Source organism: Cygnus atratus, chromosome 1 (assembly GCF_013377495.2).
Source record: "Cygnus atratus isolate AKBS03 ecotype Queensland, Australia chromosome 1, CAtr_DNAZoo_HiC_assembly, whole genome shotgun sequence".
NCBI classification, from domain to species: Eukaryota; Metazoa; Chordata; class Aves; order Anseriformes; family Anatidae; genus Cygnus; species Cygnus atratus.
In genome coordinates, this window is record NC_066362.1 from 94,901,469 (window position 1) to 94,924,086 (window position 22,618).

Genomic DNA, 22,618 nt, shown 5'->3' on the forward strand with positions numbered 1-22,618 from the left:
CGTAATCCAAACTGGCACAGCCTGGGCAGGCTTTGAACGCTCCCTCTGTGTCCCCGGATCCCTCAGCTCTGCAATATCAGGCTGAAAACATCTCCCTCCTGCACAGACAGGAGGAAAGTTAGCCCTACTTTACACACAGCCCCAAGGGAAGGTTTCAGGGCTCGGTGCTGGCCAGAAGCCCAGCCGGCCCCCAGCTTTGCGACGCTGGTGTTGGTCTCTCAGCAGGTCACCAACGCCTCGGACAGCTGGGCAGTGAGGGACGTCCCGGCCTCGCAGCACCGCCTGACGCTCACCAGGCTGGACCCCGGGAGCCTCTACGAGGTGGAGATGGCTGCCCACAACTGTGCCGGCGAGGGACAGACGGCCATGGTGACCTTCCGGACTGGTAAAGGTCCAGCCTGGCCCTGGGTGTTTTGCTCTGAGTCAGGGGAGAGCCCCTCCAAGCGTCCTTCCTCCCTCCGTGGCTCAGTTGGACACCTGCAGAAGCGAAGAAAATAGGCCTGGGAGGGCTGTCAGGAGGTTGTTAATCCATCCTGTGCCTTTGGGGGTTATTCCTGAGCCGTGTTTGTCCAATCTGTTCATAAAACCTTGTCCTGCACTAAAGGAAACTGCAGGCCCTCCTCCAGCAGTCTGTGTCACGCTGAGCTGGCTGCACCACCGAAAGGATGCTCCAAGTGTCTAAGCTCAGTCCCCCCGTCCCATGCTGCTTATCCTGTCCCCCAGCAAGGATGGGGAATGGCATTCCCTTCCTTGAAACCTTCCCCATGGTGCTGGGCCTGCTCACGTATCCTCTGAGGCCCCTGCACTGTGCTAATTACCACCTCCTCGGGCAGAAATCTAGCAACAAGATTTCCGGAAAACCAATTAAAAGTTTTAGAAAATTAAATATTAGTGGGGGCAAAAGAAAAGCAATTAACAGTAGAACCAATTTGCCCCTTTAGCTTCGGTTCCTGTCTGCAAGTTGAGCACTTTGAAGCCCTAGGGCTGTTTGAGTCCAAGGAGTATTTACCTCGGCATCGCAGCTGGGAATCTTTGTCTTTATTCACGACAACAACAATTAACTCTGACCTGCATTACCGTGTCCCTGATGCCATCTCTCCCTTCTGTGCAGGCCGGCGTCCAAAACCAGAGATTGTTGCCAGCAAAGAGCAGCAAATCCAGAGGGATGACCCAGGCACGAGCACCCAGAGCAGTAACCAGTCCGACAACAGCCGCCTGTCCCGTAAGGCCCTGCCTGGCCTGGGTTGGCAAGGAGGGAGGGCGAGGGGCGCCGGGTCGGTGCTGGGGTTAGAGTCTCCCGTGGGTAAAGCAAGGGTGGGTGGTCTCTAGCTCCTGACTAGGAGATATCTTTCTCGGACACCCCTGTGCTTCTTGGCAGGCTGGCAGTCTTTGGAGGGGAAGCCGATCCCAGAGCCTGTCCCCACCGTTAACACAAGGACCTGTCAGAAACTAAGAATGGGCGTGAGGGTAGGAGGTTGCTCCAGTTGGGCGTTTTGCTGCATTGGAGGAACACCAGTTCCTGCTTAGTTAATCCAATTTGTTGTTTCCCACCTTGTATCTGCCACTGGTATTCATCAGTGCCATTATCCTTGCTGTAATTCATGTGTTCCCTTTGCTTTCATCTCCACAGCTCTGTCCGTCTCTTTCCCTCCCATCTTTTGATTGTTTTTGTATCAGGTCATATTTCTACAGTTCGGAACTCTTCCGTATTTCCTCCTCAGCTGGCTCCTCTCAGCCTTTCCTGTTTTCACCTCCTACACCTGTCTGTCCCCTTCCTGTCCCCAGTGTCAGTCTCCCCCCGCTCACTGCTTCCACATCAGCCGGGCCTCTCGTCTCCAGCCCTGCATCCGCACCTCTCAGTGCTGCCCCTCCTGTGATGGGTGTACACACCACAGACCTCTTCTCTCCCTGCTCGAGTTGGGAGGGGAAAAGGAGCAAGGGGCAAACAGGAGTAAAAGATGTTTGGAGAGACTGAAAGGAACGAGGATTTGGGGGTGCCAGCTCTAATGAAGAGGCAGAAAGAAATTAGCACTCAGGACTCAGCACGTGGGTGGGTGCAGGGCAGGCAGTCCTTCACCTGCATACCTCTGAGCTATGGGATCCTCCAGACACGGTGAGAGGAGTGTGTTTCATGTCTTGATGTGCCCTTTGCAGCTCCAGAGGCACCAGATCGTCCAACCATCTCCATGGCATCGGAGACATCTGTGTATGTGACCTGGATCCCCCGGGGGAACGGCGGGTTTCCCATCCAGTCTTTCCGGGTAGAATACAAGAAACTGAAGAAGCTGGGAGACTGGGTCCTGGCCACCAGTGACATTCCTCCTTCTCGCCTCTCCGTGGAAATCCCTGGCCTGGAGAAAGGTAGACAGGTGTTCTCCTCCCCGCTTCCTGGAGGGCTGTGGGAGAGCTGCGCGGCCCCTGTAGGACGGTCAGCCAGCTGTCGCAGCTCACTCAGCCCTGCCGTGTGGGATCGGAACAAAGCCGCCCCAGCTCCAGCCTCGGATGCTTGGGGAAATGCTGCAGATGCTTCTCCAATTTCTCCAGCTGCAGAGACCAGCATAGATTTGACCTCCCTCAGGGAGTCTTGCACATGCTTTTCTGTCTTACAGGAGGTAGTTACTGAAAGCATAAGAGTGTCTTGTCTTTGCCATTTATTAGACAGGACAGAGCTTTCCTTAGCCGCAGGCAAGACAGACGGACACACAATTCCCATTGCACTTCACATGAGAAAAAAGGCATCGCTAGGTGGGACAGCTTTAAAGGACAAAATCACCCAAACGTAAAGAGCAGAAAAATGATGTTTGGTTAAACATTATTTAGGCTTAGAGCTTTTATCTGAGATTTATGATTTCCATGTAGTAGAGGAAGGATGACATCCCATACCTGCTCTGGGGTAAGGACATCCTTTCAACCATCTCTGAATCCACCCACATACCTGCCATAACTGTGACCTGGCCTCTAGACCATCCAGACGGTAATTGGGAGAGGCAAATAAAAGCAGGCTCAGTCTAGCACATGGCTGAAATCTGGCCATGCATTTTTTATCAAAGCCTGGCTGTAGTCTCTCTGTCTTCTGGAGATGTGGCCCCTCTCCAGAGTCAGGCCTGTGCTGACAGCAGAAGCCTTGGAAGACATTGGCGCTGTCTTGGTAAAACTCCTATTTCCCATTTCTCCCCTAGGCACTTCCTATAAGTTCCGTGTCCGAGCACTCAACATCCTGGGGGAGAGCGAGCCCAGTGCTGCGTCTCGGCCATATGTGGTGTCTGGGTACAGCAACCGAGTCTACGAGCGCCCCGTGGCTGGGCCGTACATCACCTTCACAGATGCCATCAACGAGACCACCATCATGCTGAAGTGGATGGTAAGGTTTGTAGGGAGGAAAGATCCCTGAAAGTGCAGGGTGCAGGTGTGTGGGTGCTACCTGCCTGGCTTACAACGCTTCCAGGTTACCAGGCTGGAGCCTGTCAGCAGCACGAATGGATTGGGGATCCGATAGCTCTCACAGAAAACAAGGGTCAGGCTTGGGCCATGTAGAAGTGGAGGAATTCAGAGAGCCTAGGAAGCTCTTTTCATCTGAATTCAGCGTTGTGCGCAGGAGGCATTTCAGTGGATAACCTCAGGGTCTTGACCAGTTCATCCAACAAGCACGGTTCAGCTACTCTGGGGGTGGCTGCTTGCTCCCCTGGCCAAACTCCTGGAATCCATTAGCACCTCTTGTCTGTCCCAGTAGTTCCCAGCAGACGTGTCCTTCACTCTCACTTGCTGAATAGCAGCTGTAAGTGCTGGTAATTGTTTACAGCAGTCCAGCCCAGAGGATTTTTAGGAGCGGGCAGGATCTTTTGGATCACAAGCCCATATCTAAGTGTTTCCAACAGCTTATTCAGAGGGGTGCATCACTCTCTTTTCTCCCAGCTTCTTCTGGCTTGAAATTGCTGCAGGGCAGCATGGGCACTGCTGTTATTTTAAACACAGTAGCTGATATAATACCGGGTGAAAGACAGCATGAGCACATGGAGCTGGGGCAGTACAGCTTTGGGTGGAGGAGGAGCAGAGTTGTCCACACAAACACGAGACTTCTCCAGTCACTGGTTCATGGCAAGGTAGATGCTGTTTGTCTGGAAGCGGTGAGACTGTTAGAGTCAAGGTGAAGGTGTGTTTGCCCTTGCCCAGCTGAGTCACTGACGCTGAGGGATTTCTTCTTTTTAGCATTGGCAGTAGCTGCTGGGAGGGCACAGAATACAGGATGTTTGGGTTGACAGGACCAGATTCATGGCCTGCCTGTTACCTGAGAGAGGCAAGATGTTAAGAGTATAAAATAGCAATGAGCTCTTGGAAGGAAGCCCTTACTGTGAAAACCAGCGGCAGGACAAGGAAGAGCTCCCTGTGGGTCTTCCTCCTGCCTCATCCCATTTATCCTGACTCTTCCTTGCCCAACAGAGTATGGATATGACAGCACAGACATCTCTGCTAATTTCTGCTCTCCCGTTCTCTGCAGTATATCCCCGCCAGCAACAACAACACTCCCATCCACGGCTTTTATATCTACTACCGCCCCACTGACAGTGACAATGACAGCGACTACAAGAAGGATGTGGTGGAAGGTAGGAGATTTTGGAGACTGGTCCCAGCTCTTGATTTCTTCTGTAAGAGTACATGGCCAGAAGGAGCCTTGTATACCAAAGGCATGAGGCGGCTGCTGCTGCTGGCTAGTCGTGCTTCACCTCTCACTGCTGCAGAGGTGGGCCAGCTGCAAGTTCCCCACGGGAGCTAAAGGCACCCTGTGTGTGTGTTCCCTCCTCAGGAGATCGATACTGGCACTCCATCAGCCACCTGCAGCCAGAAACCTCGTACGACATTAAGATGCAGTGCTTCAATGAGGGCGGCGAAAGCGAGTTCAGCAACGTGATGATCTGTGAAACCAAAGGTAAGCAGCTTCGCGGGTACCACCCCTGCCTGACTGTACACCATCCACGCTCAGGCAAGGAGGTGGAGGCAGAAGAGCAGGGTAGGTTTGTTGGTGCTGATGCTCAGTTTGTGTATACACCCGTACCAGTACTCACAGACACCTGATGCAGACCTGCGAGTCCATCAGCATTTCCCTCAGAGCAGTACTGACCTTTTCTCTTCCTAAGTGCCACGTAGACGGTGACTGGAACCAGAAGGGCTAACTCCCCCTTGCTGGTCTGAACTGCTGTGCTTGATTATAAGCGAGTCCCATCTCATCTTCCAAGCAGCTGCACTGTCGCAATAGGGACAGCATTAAGTCCAAGTGGGTGTTTTGGAGGCTTTCCCTTTTTCCTTGTGCTTTAGCAGCCCAACAGCCTGGCAGATCTGTAAAGCAAGCACAAAGGACTCATCTGTATGGCAATATGCTTCAGCCCAGGAAATCCTCTGGCATCCAGAAGCACTTCTTCAAAGCCACTGCAGAAGTCTGTTCACTCCACAGCAGTGTAGACATCCGTGGAGAGTGCTGCTCTTGCTCCTGCCCTGTCTGTGTCTCACTCTGACTCTTTCCTTCACAGCTCGGAAGTCTCTTGGTCTGCCAGGTCGTCTTCCACCCTCAACAGTGGCCCCCCAGCAGCATCCCCCGCTCAGCGGCGGGCACAGCGGCCTGGGGACAGGAGCCATGGTGGCCCGTTCCAGCGACTTGCCGTACTTGATTGTGGGCGTCGTGCTGGGCTCCATTGTGCTCCTCATCGTGGCCTTCATCCCCTTTTGCCTTTGGAGAGCCTGGTCCAAGCAGAGTGAGTGTCCTTTCTTGAGGGCTGATTTACAAGATGTGCTCATCGTGTGGGTTAGATCTGAACCTAGGTGTAATTGGGTCAAACACAGAATGTGAAGGCTGCACGTTCTGTGAAGCAGGGATAAGGGTGGGCAGAGGACAAGTTCCAAATGTCCTGTGGAAGTCCCCTGTGAAGACAAAAGCTACCAGTCCGTCCCTTGTCCCGTTTACCTTGTTGAGAAGGAACCCTGGGACTAGAAGAGGTGACAAGCAGCACTGCCTTTACTTTCGTGGTGGGCTTCTTTCCACCTTTTGTCCCCAAGGGTGCTCTGAGTGCCAAATAGCTGCCTGACAGGACTGCCCAATACTATCCCACCCAGCAGCTCACTTCAAGAAGCTCAGCTTTACCTCTGCTTTTGGTCTCAGATTTCCTTTTTCTTCCCTCTGCAGAGCAAACCATTGACATGGGCTTCCCGGGAGCTGGGCTGCTGGTATCATCCTGCCAGTACACCATGGTGCCCCTGAGGGCCATCTCTGCTTCTCGTGCCAACGGACACCCCTACGTTAACGGGCAGCCCTACACCAATGGGGCACATCTGAATGGCATCTGCCCCTCTGCAGGAGTGGGCTATGCAAGCACCAAGCCCCGAGACTACAGTCCAGACGTGCAGCAGGTATGTCCACATCTGCAGTTGATTTGACGTGAGCTGGAGGCCATGGTTGCAGTGGGAGGGCTTCTGCAGACATGCCTGACACCCCTTGCAGCATGCAAAAGTGCCCAAACTGTCTCCTCCTTAGATGAGATTTCCCCAGGGCAGTGGCGTTGCATGAGACATGGGAAGAGCAGGAAGGTCTCCAATTCACCCATGATGAGGTGGTTTCCTGGGGCAGTGGCTCTTAAGTATGGAAGAGGCAGTGGGCAAAAAGCCCACTTAATGGAAATGGTTCCTGTTTCTCCTAAGCAAATCTTACAGGGACTGGCAACGTTGAGGATTCTGTGCGTAAATGGTAACATAAGCCAAGGCAGTGCCACAACTGAGACTGTACATTGGTTATCATGAGCCAGTAATTCAGCAGTAAGCATGAAGTGAGTTTTTCAGCTCAGTTCTGCTCTATCTGCTATGGCAGAAGAAACAGTTTCAGCTAAGCAAGAGCTTCACCGTTCTGCCCCATGGTTCTGGTTCTGCTGGAGATCAGCACCTACTTCTTAATGCTGCTTTGTGGCGTTTCTAAGATCCTTCTCTCTCATTCCAGTCACACGAGGAGACCAATGCCTTGCTGCAGGCACGAGTGCTGCAAAACGGGAGTGCCCAGCGAGACTACCAACCCTCCAGGTTAGTCCTGGCTTATGGAGGGGGAGGATGGAACGATCCAGTGGGGCCTGCCAGAAAATGCCTGCTCACAAAAGTTAGCCCTCAGGTTGCTCTCTTCTCTGTCACAGTTCATTTGGGAAACAAAACTGTGCTCCAGCATTCAGCCTTTTCATCTAAGCTCTTTTCACACAGCTCATTCCTATGGTTTGAGCGAGGGGTAATTGCATTTTAGAGATAAGACCTACTGCCCCTTATCCTCCCATTTCCTCCTCCTGCTTTTAAGCAGGAGACTAAAGAGTACAAAGAGAGAAACCAGCATCTGTAGCTGGATGCTGATAAACAGCTGCCCAGAATCTGGCCAGTTGCAGGCGCTCTGTCTTGCTGTTCACACTTCAAGTCATTATTCCCCTGCTCCCTGGGAGGGATTACTCCTCCCAGCTGCTGTGGCACTCACCAAGTTTTGAATGGTGGATACTAGTTCCCATCACCTCATTCTCGTCCCACAAGTATATCCCAATTTCCCCTCATTTAGGAACGTTTTATGTCATTCCATTGATGCAGCTAGCTGCTACATAGATCATCTCTTTCAAGGAGGAAACATCTGTGCATAGTGCTAAACTTCTTTCTTTGTCTGCCTCTCCAGATTGCCCAGTTCCAGACCAGAAGACAGCTCTTTCCTCTACAGCCTCCCAGATGACTCCACTCACCAACTTCTCCAGCCACAAGATGACTGTCCTCACCTTCAAGAGCACTTCATTGGCCTGCATCATCCAGTGATGGGCAGCAAAGTTGGAGGCCCTAGTTTGGATGCTCGACGGGATCCACTCTTCCACCAAGGTCAGTGGTCTGGAAAACTCAGTGCTTGCTTCATCTTGTTGTTTTGGGCTGATGTTGAAGGGAAATCTTACCGGAGAGCCTTTCGGATGGCTTTGTTCATGCTCATTTCTGTGGTGCAATGACTTAATAACATGTAGAGCAGCTTAAAAAGGCCACGCTAGCAGTTGGGGACTGTAAATTGCCTGGGACAGTCTTACAGGACAGATTTCTGAATTCTCTGAGAACATGAAACTGTATGCTGCTGGAAGGGCACACACCTACCTGCAGTTGCAGCAGAGGTACTGTCCCTTAGTCCTTCATCTCACATCTTCGAGACCACCAGTCAAGCACCAAGGTCCCTGAGGACTTAAATGAATCCATCCCCCTAGGACGTGATCCATTGATCCACCCCTCCTGTAGCATGGATCAAACTCATTGTGTGCAAGCATAGGATTAAACTCCCATGTAACTAGGAATTTTAGAATGCAGTTCTTTGTCTTTTATCAGAATACCTATCCTCATAAAATGGACTGCTGAGAAGAAAGCTACCACAGCACCTCTCATTTCTGTATGCATTTTAACGGTCTCTTGCTCCTCTGTCTTTCAGGAAGCCCTTGCTGCCTAGGCCTAGTGCCAGTTGAAGAGGTAGAAAGACCAGACTGCTGCCAGTCCAGAGGAGACCTCCATCCCCAGAATCCAGTCATCACATCCTTGAGTCTGGACCTACCAGGACATCTGAACAGCAGCCCACCACCACTGAGGCCCTTAGAGACTCATTCTCCTACCAGTTAGGGACCAAGCTGCCTTTTGCAAAGACTTATTCTAAAGAGAAAAAGAGAATGGGTATTTATTTTTGTATAACACCCCTATTTATATATTTATGCACTTGTATATAAATGTATATGTGCCTTTTATAATGCTATGGAGACAGAAGGTATCCTCAGCAAGGCAATGGGAGGGCTGAAGGAACAAGGCCGCAGCTATCCGTGGCACTGGGCTGTTGGTCAGAGCACAAGACTGAGACAGCAGCACGAGACATTGCAAGACAGGGGTCCAAACAGAGCTGCCACCACCAAGATCTAGCACCCTCGTGCAGTGAGGGCTTCACACAAGATAACGCTACCAAGAAGGTCTTTTCTCCTCGCCTACAGGAAGGCATGTCCCAGGAACACGCTCCTGCGGGTGGACTGGAGTTATGCACTCTGCCTAATCAACTTAAACAACCCTTCACATAGATGCCAGCTGCAGCCGCATATCTGTAAAGACAAACCCGCGCTTTAACACCTAAAATAAAGGCTTAAGTCTTTTCTGGGGCTGACTGTACACTAAATCCTCCCACAGAATGAACCTACGCTTTTTTTTTTTTCCTTCCAGAAATAGCAAACAGGATACCTGGGGAAAGGTGACATCTTCCTGCAGCTAGAGTTTCCAGTAGGCCGCCCAAGTGAACCTTCTCAATGCCGAACTTGGGAGAAGAGGGACTGCCACTACCTGTGCCAGTTAAATGACATGAGACCGCTAGGGGGAGCAGAGCTAGAGGAAATTTTCATTCATCTCCAGGGATAGCTGCATAAAATTTGGGGTGGACACCCAAATCCCTGACCCCCCCCAACATCCTGGGGTTTTGTTGCTTCAAAAGCTTCCAGCATCCAGGTTTGGGGACGAGGCTGTTTTCTTTTTTGCCTCCTGAGGAAACAAGATGCACAGCACCTTCATAGGGACCCACTGAAAAGGCTGCCAGCACAAATACCGCTCATTTGGTCGTGCTGAGGCCAGCAGGGGCAGTTCTTGTGCCTGGCAAGGATATGGTTGGATCCTGCCTGAAGGTATACCTAACAGAGGAGTAATGACCAGGGAGGGAGTGGGGAGGAGGAGCAAGAGCAGCTGCAGGTTGTTCAAGCTGTTTAATTTAAAAATAGCAACAACTTCCAAACTTCCTTGTGCATTGTTAGAAACTTTGCAATGGAAGTACATTGTAAAAAAAAAAAAAAAAAATCCCTCCACTTTGGGGTTGAAGGAACTCTTCATGGTAAGACAAGGTAAGTTCTATAAATGGTCCCTCACTGTCAGCATCCCAAGTGCCAGAGGAAAAAAAAAAGGAATATAACCTGAAAACAGACAAAGCCTGGCTCTGCTCTCAGTCTGGTCTACTGCTGCAAGTCAGTGGAATTACAGGCTACTTCACTGCTCATCTGTTGCTACAGCCTCCTCGTGCCAAGTAAATCTGACATCCTGCACTTCAGTGAGTTTCCCACTTCTGTAGAGCAGGCAAGTCTCCGATTGGCGCCAGACCCATCTGAGCGCTGTAGGCCCTGAGGAAAAAGGTCCCCTTGCCTTCTCCAACCACACAGCACTTCCCATCTCCACAAAACTGCTGTTGCTGCTAGGATGTTCAACAGGTAACAAGATGCACCCCCAAGACAGACCTCCTTTACCAGTTTTGAGAACACAGGTACCAAAGATAGTTTCAGATGGACAAAACTTTCTCATACCCAGCCTTCCAAAGCCCCTTTTTGTGCTGAGACCTACAACCAGGCATACAGAGCTGCACATGCAATACACATACACAGATCATCTGTCTAGTGCAGAGCTCTGCAATGGACTGATAACAGCATTTACTAGTTTCGTTTGCCCATTTTAATTCCGTATCTGCCACTATAGTCATATTTTGACAGGGAAAACCCTTTAAAACTAACCCCCTGCTTAGCCAAAACAATACATTTCACACTTCTAGGTATTACTACTGCTGCAGTTAACTACATCCATTTTTAAGGGATGCTGGGACTGTTAGTTACCGTACATGGTGTAAGAACAGGGAAGGGTTCAGAGAGTGTCTCAGGTGATGAAGGCTGTAGAAAGAGGCACCCATCTTTTCTGGTTAGGAGACTGAGTTGCTCTCTTATGCATCCATCTTTTCTGCTGAGAAGACTGATCTCTTCCCTTAGGAGGGCAATGTCATGAGCCCTGTGTTTCAGCAGTGACTCCATCCTGGCCTTCTCTTTGATGTCTGCAGTTCGGGGGCCCTGAAATTCTGCTCCCTGTAAGGAGAGAAAAAACAGCTCCCATAAAACATGCAAGAATTAACAGTGGAAATGTATTTCCTTTGGGAAAGCGAGGCTTTCCAAGGCACAGGACAGCTTCATGACTACACCACAGTCCAAACTCCTCCTAAGTCAGATTGAGGGACTGTCAGCTTAGGCTCAGTCTGTCTTATTCCCTAATACTTTGGTCTCAAAGAACACACCTTAACTCATTTGGCTGTTTACATGCATCAAAGGAATAATTTTGGCTTCCTTCAAGACATTTTCTAATTAGAAATAAGGTTAGTTTGTTTTGATATTAGAAAGCATCTAAGAAATTACCAGAGAATTTAAAATATGGCCTACTTCAGGATCAGCTCATCCATCTCCCCTTCTAAAAGACGCAGAGCAGCCATTCAGCCTGTGCTGCTAGGAAATATTAGCCTGGACTGCTAACTGCAGAGCAGGATGTTTGACCAGGGAGATGGTGAGGGCTGGATGAACTCTTTTCCACTTTTGAACAGTACCAAACCTGCATGTAGTAGTACCTTACTGTGTTTCAGCTACCACAGTAGCTAAAAGACTTACTAGATCATTCTTTAGTGAATCCAGCGTAGTTTCGAGTTGCTGCTTTTCAAGGCAGAAGCGGTTCAGCTGCTGCAGCTTTCTGGTATTTTCCTTCGTCAGCATCATTAGCTTCTGCTGCAGGTCTAAGGTTCTTTTCTAGAAAGATTAAAAAAAATTAAACTAGGATGAGAAAGGATAAACAGTGTGAAACAGGGAACAAGTGCTAAGCAGAACATGTCACGGAAAGAGGTAAACAACAAACTGATCCTACATACACCATGTGATCCCACAATACCTTCAGTGCAATGTCTTCTTTTCTGTTGTTGTTGCTGTTGTTTTCCATTATTGCAAATAACTAGGCATTTAGTTTAAAGCAGTTAGTCAAAAGCAGGGGAAAGAGAAAACTGTTAGGTACGTACTACACCATATGCGTGTAAGGTATTAAGCTGGCTCCTACACCTGCCACGAACCAGCATAAAAGACAGAGAATTCTGGGGCTATGGATTTCCACTTCGAAATCTGGATCTCGTACCCAAGTCCAGGAGGAGGGGGTTCTTTGCATAGCTATAAACACAAGACAATCAGGAGAGCAAGGAGCTGCTGGAAATCTGAACAGTCTGCCTTCCTGAAAACGTGTCATGCTGTACAAACATGCAAGGAACGGACAGGACAGTTCATTATAAACCAACTTGTGCCCTTCTGGAGTTCATTATAAAAGCCTCGAAACACATCTAGATGTGTGCTGTGTTGAATGACACCAGACTAACTTCCCTAAGGAGCAGTGTATATCCCACATCAAGGCTAACCTCAAAACATGTTAGCAATTTACATGAACAGAAAAAAAGTAGAAAACATGAAACCTATTACGTATATATATATATATATATATATATATATATATATAAAAAAAGGATAAAGGTGATGATGCTTTACTGTTCAGGAGAGGTGGGGGAAGATAGTCAAGCAATTTAAACAAGACATGCTACTTGCTCATAGAAATATTTTCTGGATCTCTTGAGATCATCTCATTTTCTGTTTTTTCTCTCTCCATATTTTTAAAAAGACAGACAATGACAGCACTCTGTAAGGACAGCATAAGAGTGTTGCCTGTTTGTACTACAGTAGCTGCGCCTTAGGCCTCCCAGACAAGGACAAGCACTTTTCATACTGCACAGTCTAGTGTCCCAGACATAAGCCAGCACTGCCCTGCACTCAAATAGTTTGTCACCAAATGCAATGGGAGGAGGCAGTAGGTATCGAATGCCAGCTGAAAACCAAAGGAAAGCACTCCAGAAGAACTGAAGCAGAAGGATGCATTGGAGGAAAGGGTTTTTTTTGTTTGTTTGTTTTTTTTAATGTGTCTACCTCCACAAGAAAATAGGATGTGCAGCAGCAACTGGAGCAGAGGTAGGAGTCGTGACGGGACATAGAAATTGGACATTCTGGTCAACTTGGTGACAGGAGAAAAAAAAAAAAAAACACAAATACGTTCACAAAAAATGTTAGTGTAGCTATTCAGCCCCAGCAAATGAAGCCTTAATAGAAAATCACAGTCATATATATATGTCCCCCTCATATTCCTGCTCCTTACCTCCCACTCTTTGAGTTCCTGGGAGTGCTCATATTCTTTCTGCATTATTTCTACTTCCAGCTCTTCCAAGCATATATTAACAGAGTGTGCTTGAACTGCTTCAAAATCAACCATCCTGCCAAACTTCAGCATCATCAGCTGATTGCATTCCTCTTCCAGTCCTAAAAGAGGCACAAATGGTAGAACTGCTTTTCATTGATTAATAAGAATTTACCTCCAGCCTTCTGTCTGAGCTCGGTGGTATATGCTCTACAATAAATAATTCACTCAAAGCCACACAGAAATCAGAACTGAATATTGCCATTGGTTATTGCCCGTGACCACACCTGTGTTGTCAAGAAGCCACGCTCTTAGCCAGTCCTAGTGAGCCACCTCCACACCACGGACTATAAAAGGCTTCAGTGAGTCGGCAGAAGGGGGTTCAGTGGTAGTAGACACCAGGACGTCACTGGGTCTGGTCCTCCGTTTTATGTTTGCAAATGTTTTGAATAGATATTTTATCGTTCTTATGTTACACAGAGGAGGAAATTGCATAAAAACCTTATGTGGCTTTGCAGAAAGAACTTTTTTCTAGCAGTTCCTGTTTAGAGCCAGAAATAGCAATTGTGTGTCCTGATTCCCAGCATCTCATCTCAGTCAGCTCTCCTTTTACTAAGTTCCCAAATTATTTAACATAGCCTAATGACTCTGCAGTGCAGGAGAACTACCAATACTTCATCAGAACAGTCCACTCGATCCACTCTGGTTTATTTTCTGCAGTAACCAGCTGTGACATTTGGGTGAGAGTAAAGACAGACATCTGCTGAGTTACCCACACCCAGAGAGGGAACAAAATGAACAATAAAAGCTGTGTTGTTTGGAGTCTGTTACTCACGGCGAATATTTATCTCCATCTCCTTTTTGTCCTGGATAAGTTGCTTATGTTGCTGCTGTGCCTTCTTATACATCTCTCTCTGCATTATCTTTTCATTACGTAGGTCCACAATTCTCTTCTGCAGATACTCTAAGGACTGGTTGGTAAAGACCAGAGCTTGGGAAAGGTCACTGGGTATCTCCCCATTAACAAAGTACTCCACCTGTCAGAAACAGAAATTAGCCATAAGCAAGGCTAATTTGACTTGTTAAGGGCACCGATGATCACTCTGGACAAAAAATGTTTAAGAGTTTGAAAACTAATGAATGGCATAATAGCGTGGGCACAGTTCTCATGTTTTGGGCCAGGGAATTACTACCACTCAGCAGTTCAAAGGCTACTTAGAGCTGTGATGACTCCCTGTATACAAAGCTGTCTTCCTTTCTATAGCACTGGAAACAAAGTAGAGTAGGGGACTCCCTGTTGAGTGTCTCTATGCTTCTGAATGAGCTGGGACCTGCAGAATTGCATAGCTGGGCCTGGAACTCTTCTGTCTTTCTTACCAACATTTTAATGCAGGTAGGGAGAACAAATGGAGAGAGCTGAGTTTGCTTCAGAGGTGTATGAGTCACAAGAGGCAGAAACCTATGTTTTCTCTCTGAGGACAAGATTCAGCCCAGAGGAAATAACAGTATTGTCTTGAGTTTTCATCTTCATTTTCTGCTAATCATCCCTGGGATAACAGCTGCACAGATGAATACAATTTGCCTACAATTCGGCGTTCTTGAATTGGGAAAAACTCCCATTACTTTCAGTAGTTTGTTGTTGTTTTTGTTTTCAGTAGAATATTGGCAGACATAGACCTGAAGAAATATTCCATGCCAAACCTATAAAACACTTGAAGGCTGCACACATTTCAGCAACATGCTGCCCCTACCTGTCTTTATATGAAGGAAAACAAACCTAGAGGAAATAGCAGTATGAAGTTCAATTAATGGCACTGTCACTCCAAGGAGACTGTAGTAAATTAGGAAATAAAGGCCCAAAAAACGAATAACACTACTGTTTAGATATACACAGGCCATTCTGCACCTGCCAAAAGTAATAAACACACAAAATCTTGAATTACCTGATGAAGTTTCAAAGGCACAACTACATATAACTCATTAAATTTCTGCTGCTTTTCCCACTGAAAGGTGTCCAGTTCCCTCTCTGCTGTGTTCAGACTGGCTTCTATTGCTTTTGCCTGCAGAAAGACAAATTGTGGACAGATAAAATCTTACAGTACTCAAATGCACAAGACAGCAAGGATCTGTGTTAGAGTCCTTGATCTGAGGGAAAAGAAGCATGGAAAAAAATCCTCTTTTTTTCCCATGTAGTATGATAGATGAGTTTCATAGGTTAACACGAGGCTCATCGATGTTTTTAAACAAAATTCTATGCTGAATACTTTTGTACACATGTACACATATATATATCGCCTTACTTGAGAGGCCCCATATGTATCAAGAGCCAGTTGCTTTGTTTAGTGTCCAATACACTTCTAGATTAACAGAGTCTGCAAGATATTTTTTTTATTGTTTTATGCCTGAAAATGCTTATTGATTCTGCATGAGAAAGAAACAATTCAAACTCAAATGTCAGACCCCAGGGTGAATATGTGGCAGCTGGCACTTAGGAAAGCCTTTAAAAACTAAACAAAAAACGTTGTAAGTTAAGCATATTTGCTGGGACATTTTTGAGACACAATAAAAGCAAGCCTTGCATAATGGTATTTTGGCAGAACTCTCTCTCTATCCCAGAAAACCCTTTAAATTGAGATATTTTTGAATTGATATAAATCAAATGTCTTGATGAATGCAGGAGCTCAAAAAAGCTAAAAGGAAAACTTGCACCAAGTGAGTTTATTCAATAATTACTATGACAAAGAGCAGAAGAAAATAACTAAAAGCAAAAGAAACAGATGGAAGGATAGCATTTTTATGGTTTATTTTAGTGTGCATTTGTGTTAGGGTGACTCTTTATATTCTCCAAACCCATACACATGCACAAAGGATGGGCCAAGCTGCACCGGGCATTGCATTTGAATCAGAGTCTGGTTTCTGCCGCTGCACAATGGTTAGACAGTTGGGAAGAAACTGGACCTAAAACCTGGATCCAGCCCCCTAACAGCTAAGGTCAGACCACCTTGATTTACTCTTTCCAGGAGGATGGGTGACCCATGGTGAGCCGCCTCCTGCCTGTGTGCTAGCATGGTTATCTCTACCCGAACTGAGGCCACATAAAAGGTTACAATTTCCATTTTAAATCTTAGCCAAAATCAATAGCACAACATTTTCATTGTACTGGAGCCAGCTGATGCTTTCTGAGAAGACAACAGTACCATACCTTTTTGACCAAGACATCATATTCCTTTCTGAGGTTAGCAGCAACTCTCTTCTCCTTTGTTAAAGCTTCCTGAATGTCTACCCGCTTCTCCCGGAGCTGGATGGTGTTTTGGAAGAGCGCCTTATCACAGTCTGAGAAGGAAAGGGTCAGAGGATAGCTTAGTTTCATTACGACTGTACAGTAGTTACAAGCTTGAGCTAGTAACATCTCCTAATGTGCATGTTGCCCAACATTCCCCATAGTAAGACCATGCTCTTGGTTCCTTAGAGCTTTGTCAGAACTTAAACCCTATGGGCCAAGTTCCTCCACGAGGGGGTAGATGTCTTGGATGGATCTTTTTTCTTTATATTCAGTCAAGACAGTTTGTTTCCAGAAGTAAGACTAAATGCATCAAGTAAGACTAAATGCATATTAAAGCCAAGCGCTCAGAAGTTAGCCTTTGTAACTAATTCAGTCCCAGTAATTAATACATGTTCCATTACAATCTTTAGTTACATGTAGTTGTTTATCTGTGAATTTCTACCTGGTGCAGCAATTTCAGTCATACTAATTAATTCAGCATTACCAACAGAAATCAATTCACATTAAAAAAAAAAAGGCAAAGCAAATTACACTTAAAGACTGTATACGAAGAGGTTAATGCAACATGTCATTTCCCCATTAAATCAGTAATTTGGATTTTTTCAATAAAAAGTAAAAATGTTCTACATTTCTTCCCAACATTTCACTGAAAAAGGAGATGGACAAGGAGTTAAGAAAAAATTCAATTTATGAAAATGATGCTAAAATCCAATGTGAAAAAAAAAAAAAGGTAATTTATTGGTAAATACTAGCAGAAAAAAAAAGCAGTGTTGTTAAGTGGTCACTGATATCTCACTCAAAGATCTTAAAAAACAAAAAAAAAACATAAAATAGTTAAACTGCTACAAAAGAAAAGAAGAGGTTGCTTGCCTTTGCTGAATGAATGAGTGAATTAATGAATGAAGAGGATTTTGCAAAGCTCCTACCTTTCCAGATAAGGAGAGAAGCCTAGAAACATGCAATTACTGCATAAATCCACGAGGTGGTAACAAAGAGCTTAGTTTAACATTATTATAGTGTCCCCACAGAGCTTCCCTGAACAGGGATCCAGCTAGGGCTGGCGGCAGGTTTCCGGAGAGCAGCTGCAGCCTCACTCCAGCTCCGCTCCTGTGAGGAGCCTTTCCTCTCCAGAAAACAGCCATGAAATGCTGAATGGTTCTTTACATAAAATAATTAATTTTTAGCACTTAGAGAAGTTTTATTTTTCCAAACTTTTTAATTACTGTACCCTATACTGTCAGCAGTTTCATTATCTTCACTGAGATTTCCTGGGGACAAATGCTGCACTCAGGAGGACCACACACATTCTGTCCCTTAATGGCATTAATGTGAGGTGAATGATGAAAAATTCCTTTTAAAAATACAATATTGTCCCTAAAGCTCAACAAGTACTCAACCCAACGAAATGCTATCTTAGTACTCTTTGGACAAACGGAGACATCAAAGACTTCATCTTCAGATCTAGAATCTTCTTCATCGCTCCCCAAGCTGGACTCTTCATCACTCTCCCATTCACTCTCATCTTTCTCATCTGGAAGAAAAGGACAGTACTGCTGACTTGCAGAACAACCCTCAAATTCACTAGCTGTGCATTATGTGAATGTGCTGGTGAACACAATAATCAACAAAAAAGCACCCTGATAATATGTGGATCCAGGCACCCTTTGCCTATTGCATTAATTTGATAATTTAACAGAAAGGAAAAAAAACAAGTGGGGGAGAGAGAGATCAAAAAAGTGGGGGAGAGAGTAGTGCCAAATGCACAAACACAGACACATTTTTTGAGATTTTCTTCAATTTTTCCTCTCTTTATGTGTGTAAAGAATTTGGAATTTAAAACTCGTAGGTTTACCACTCTACTATAGAGATTAAACAACCAAGCAAAATACACAGAAGCACAAAACTGTCACAAAAGCATCACTGTTGATTGCGCTTTTTGCTAATCATGTCCCAGTGGAAATCAAAAGCCAAGTCAACGAGAGGGTGCAAGTGTTTTAGCTCAGTAAGACTGCCTAGCCTTAACAATTAAAACCTAGTCACTAAGATAAATGAAATCCTTTCATAATATGTTTAGTCGTGTGACTAATAAATGATTGCAGATTAGGTCTATGATCTCTCATTAGTCAATGGACAGATTAAAGGAGAATGTCACGAATGTGGCAGACTAATCACTTATCCATAGCTCCCATTGGCACAGCACAGGAAGCAGCTATTTAAAGCTTTGCCTCTTCTTCATACCAATTATCAATCCTCAATATTGACATACAGGAAGTACGTTGTAGGAGCTGCGATCAGACCAAATATAATCATGTTAGAGGCTGAATTACACTGTTGTTATCATTCAGGTTGGCTTCCATAGAACATGGGGTGGTACAGAAACAAAACCCAGGTAGGTCTAATCTATTTGTTTTTTTGAACCAAGTTCAGTATTGCATGTATCCAGGGATCCAGCTAGACTGAGAGACTTTTACTATTTACTTTACTGCACAGAAGTATGTGCAACAAACCCAAAAAATGAGAAAAGTATCTCCAACCTGTTTCTCTTTCTACTTTTTTTTCCATGCACTTCATTTTCTTCTTCAGAACCTTGGTCAGAAAATGGGCAAACTTGTTGTTTTCTCCAAGGGATGCTTGGAAGCTGGCATAAAGAGCTTTCTTACATTCCCGAAGCTTTACAATCTCAGACTTTCTATCCTCCATCTGTGCAAGGTAGCTGTTCAATTTTGACTAAACAAACAAAAAAAACTTCTTTAGTCAACAGGCACACAACCTTTGAACTTTTATGTAGGTAAGACGTATCAGTGAAGATCTGGAAATGCAAAACTTGACTTTCTCTCTTTGAATTCCTGCTCCAGTCAAGCAAAACCTAGAAGTATGTTCTTAAGTTAAAGTATATGATTTGCCATTGACTCCACATCATGAAGAAACTATAAAAATACAACTGCTTAGACTGTGAAAATATTAACTATTGGAAGTGAAAAGCAACCATCCTAGGCTGATCACCAGGAGTTTCTTGCTTTTCCAAATTTAGCACTAGATATTAGATCTGTGCTAAAAGGAAGCACAGAGAAGCCACCACTTATTTGATGCCTTACTTTCTTTTCAGGCCACTCATCAGCAGTATTTTTAAGTCCGGGGACACATGGCCTACATACCTGCATGGCCTCCTGCTCACTGCGGAGGGTGTTAACATGCCCCTGGAGAACATTCTCAGTTTTCTCAACATTCTTCAGGATAAGCAGCTCTTCATACCAAGTGATGTAGCGCAGGTCAGCATACTTCATCTGCACATCCAGCTGCAGTTTCTTGTGCCGCAGGACACGAAGTTCAGCATCAAAGTTGATCACTAGTGAATTGATCTGGAGTAAAAGAGAACTGCAAATGAGGAATGAGGAGAGTATTCGGAGTAGAGTTAAACATGTAAAGCAAGAGGAAGGAGCAGAAGGGAAAAATTCTTTCTGTCAAGTCAACAACTTGCTCATGCTATCCACTAATGATTACTGAAGCACTTAAAAAGACAAAGTTTCTATATTCTCCAATATCTCCAATTCTCTAATTCCAATTGTTTCTATATTCTCAGCACAATAACACAAAAATCACCAGGGCTTCACAGGGATGTTTCATTGCATCCCACTCCACCCAAAAAGTATTTTACTCTTCAGAGAATGTTTTACAGTAGTCTGTAGTACATTTAAGGAGTCCACGTAACAACCCAGACATAGCAATAATTACTGTCTTCTGCCTTGACACACTTCTCTCAGAATACTTGACAGCTCTTCCCTTAGACATTTACAGTTAAATCAGTACTAGCAGCTGCCAACATGGCCATATACATATGTGATGGTCATAGCAGCATTTGGATATTCTTTCAAAACCTCTATACACATGAACACAAGGGTATCTGTGTCAGATAAAACCAAAGAGTCAATGACCAACAACAGATATTAGAGAAAAGAAGGTATGAAACGGAGCCAACAAGTGAATGGTGATACACCTCTGGCAAGCTCCTCTCTGTACCCTCCTAAACTCTGATTTATGGACATCCTGAGCCTGTAGTACTATGTTTGCATTTAACATCTTGAATGGATTTTTTTCTTCCAGAGTTTATCAAATTGTAGCTACTTCCACATCCAAAGTTCAGGTATTGGTTGCATAGGAACAACAAGCTTTCCACCTGACCATTTCATTTGGTCTCTCTCCTTCTTTTAAGAGCTGATTGCCACTCTGCTTTTCTTATGCTATTCATAATTTTGTCACCTCTGGTGCGTTCCTTTCAGTACTCCTTTTTCCAGACCAAGGATGCCTTATACATGTAGATATGCCTTTTAAAGAAGCTTTTCCATGACCTTAAACCTGGTACATTTAAAATTATTTTTAAGACCACAGTGTCAGGACTAGTCATGTTACTTAAAAGCTGAGAACTTCATGAATCATAGCAAAAAATAAGAATCAGATCTATTGCCTGGACTCAAAAAGTGATGAAGAGAAAAAAAAAATCTAACATGTTATTTGCCTTTTTTTTGGCCACTGAGCTCATAGTTTCGCATAACAATCAATAACAAATTAGAAATCTGATTTTCAATTGATTATAGTCAGCACAGAGGTCACTGTTACAGATTTATACTGATTTACCCTGTAAATTTGTACTAGATAGCATTTTCCTGAAATTATGAAAGGCATGAGTAGCTGCAGTCCTTAGACAGGAGGAAAGGGGTTCATTTCTGATTGAGTGAGATTGTTCAATATGAAAAAAATAACTTCTGATTTCCTACCTTTTTAATCAAGGAATTCTGCAAATATAGGTTTTTTATCTTCTCCCTCTTTAAAATTTCCAGTTCCATTTCAGTTGGCTCTGCCTTCTCAATCTCAAAAAGCTTTTTCTGCTCTATGATCACAGATGACTTTATTTTCATTGGCTGTTCTCTTGCAGGCTGTGTCACGGGGCCAGACTCTTTAAGGGAAGAAGCCTTTAGAAAGCTACGCCTAAGTGTACCAGATGAGGAAGACCCTTCCAATGGTTCCTGGAGCTTTGCCTTGGCCTCCTGCTCCTGTTTGAACTTAAGGAGGATGTCAGTGTCATATTCAAATTTTTTTTCTGGAATCTCATCTGGGTGTAACTGAGGAATTGGGGGAAGAGGGAGATGTTCTGATAAATCTAACGCTGCCTGTATGGATTTCAATTCTTGCACTAAACACTTGATTTTGTCAATAACAGAAACCTTGAGATCCCGCAAGGACATGATCTGTTTGTTCATATTCACTTTCTTCTTATGAATCTGCAAAGAAAAACAATTTTAGTAGGATTTCCCCAGTGATACTTACATAATATGCACTCTTCCCCAACACAGGTAATGGAGAAGAGGCTTGTCATACTGACCTTCCTTCTTTCCATACTAGTTTTCTTTTCTGTACCACCTCCACACGAGTGTTTTTAAACAGCTATCTTTCTCTCTCAATTTTTAAAAACTGTGGAACCACCTCTAACTCTTCTTCAAAAGAAAATAGTAAACGAGTGGAAATGAGGCTTCCCCTCTCTCTCCTGACTTGATTGTCTGTTTTCTGCACTGCTTCAACATCTCACGTCAAGAAATTCACAAAGACTGATAATTAGCTGTGGGTTTTAGAGGATTAGTCATTTGGGCTGTCTCTCATTAAATACAGAGAGCATCTCAGCTTTGATACATGGCTCTCTTCTCAGGCATATTGTACAATTAACATACCAACAAAGAGAAAATAGATCTCTTTTAGTATTTTGTAAAGCAAAATTTCCATCCCAAGAGCAAAGGAACTACACCTGAGAAGACCTTTACTGTATGTATTACCAAATGCACAGCTGTACAGAGATCTAGACTTCTTTGACAGTCCTTGAAACAAAGCAGTTATCTCATATAAATGCCAAAGACACTGAAGCAGTCCTTCACAAACATAGGTTCTGGAATGCAGATGTGATTCTCGTCAATAAAATATGTGAAGGTGAAGCTGAAATCACAACCACTGCAGACAGTTAGAAATGGAACAAAGTTCTGAATTTTCAAAGTACAGTTGATAGCAATATTAAAGGCAAGAAAGTAACATCCTTAACATCCTTTCAAATGCTTTTGGATTTGATAAAAAGCCACTAGATGTCCAAAACAAATCCTCTCCAGGCCTTTTAGCAATCTGGAGTGCCAAAGTCAACTCAGAAAATTTTGGCATTAGGTGAATATTTTCCCCCTACTTGAGATGAAGATCTACTAATCCAAGAAGTGACACTTAAATCAGATGTAA

General features: G+C 44.9%; 2 protein-coding genes across 3 annotated transcripts in view; one reads left to right on the forward strand and one right to left on the reverse strand.

Moving 5' to 3' along the window:
- The window catches only part of BOC (BOC cell adhesion associated, oncogene regulated), a 47,269-nt gene extending 38,111 nt beyond the window's left edge, over positions 1–9,158 (forward strand). The window contains exons 9-19 of one of the 2 annotated variants that reach the window (XM_035540481.2): positions 226–385; positions 1,112–1,222; positions 2,155–2,361; positions 3,180–3,361; positions 4,496–4,601; positions 4,802–4,924; positions 5,523–5,744; positions 6,173–6,396; positions 6,977–7,056; positions 7,679–7,872; positions 8,459–9,158. In XM_035540481.2, the coding sequence (XP_035396374.1) occupies positions 226–385; positions 1,112–1,222; positions 2,155–2,361; positions 3,180–3,361; positions 4,496–4,601; positions 4,802–4,924; positions 5,523–5,744; positions 6,173–6,396; positions 6,977–7,056; positions 7,679–7,872; positions 8,459–8,643 (1,794 nt within the window). In that variant the 3' untranslated portion in view covers positions 8,644–9,158. Of the gene's footprint in view, positions 1–222; positions 386–1,111; positions 1,223–2,154; positions 2,362–3,179; positions 3,362–4,495; positions 4,602–4,801; positions 4,925–5,522; positions 5,745–6,172; positions 6,397–6,976; positions 7,057–7,678; positions 7,873–8,458 lie in introns of both variants that reach the window. The other variant, XM_035540480.2, reaches the window with a different exon arrangement.
- Positions 9,079–22,618, reverse strand: part of CFAP44 (cilia and flagella associated protein 44) — a 44,487-nt gene continuing 30,947 nt past the window's right edge. Inside the window, exons 26-37 of the mRNA XM_050711048.1 lie at positions 21,124–21,627; positions 19,507–19,710; positions 18,886–19,078; positions 17,772–17,882; positions 16,271–16,401; positions 15,012–15,128; positions 13,904–14,105; positions 13,030–13,190; positions 11,460–11,594; positions 10,652–10,889; positions 9,244–9,342; positions 9,079–9,107 (exon numbers count right to left, since the gene is read on the reverse strand). Coding sequence (XP_050567005.1) covers positions 9,079–9,107; positions 9,244–9,342; positions 10,652–10,889; positions 11,460–11,594; positions 13,030–13,190; positions 13,904–14,105; positions 15,012–15,128; positions 16,271–16,401; positions 17,772–17,882; positions 18,886–19,078; positions 19,507–19,710; positions 21,124–21,627 — 2,124 coding nt within the window. The remainder of the gene's footprint in view (positions 9,108–9,243; positions 9,343–10,651; positions 10,890–11,459; positions 11,595–13,029; positions 13,191–13,903; positions 14,106–15,011; positions 15,129–16,270; positions 16,402–17,771; positions 17,883–18,885; positions 19,079–19,506; positions 19,711–21,123; positions 21,628–22,618) is intronic.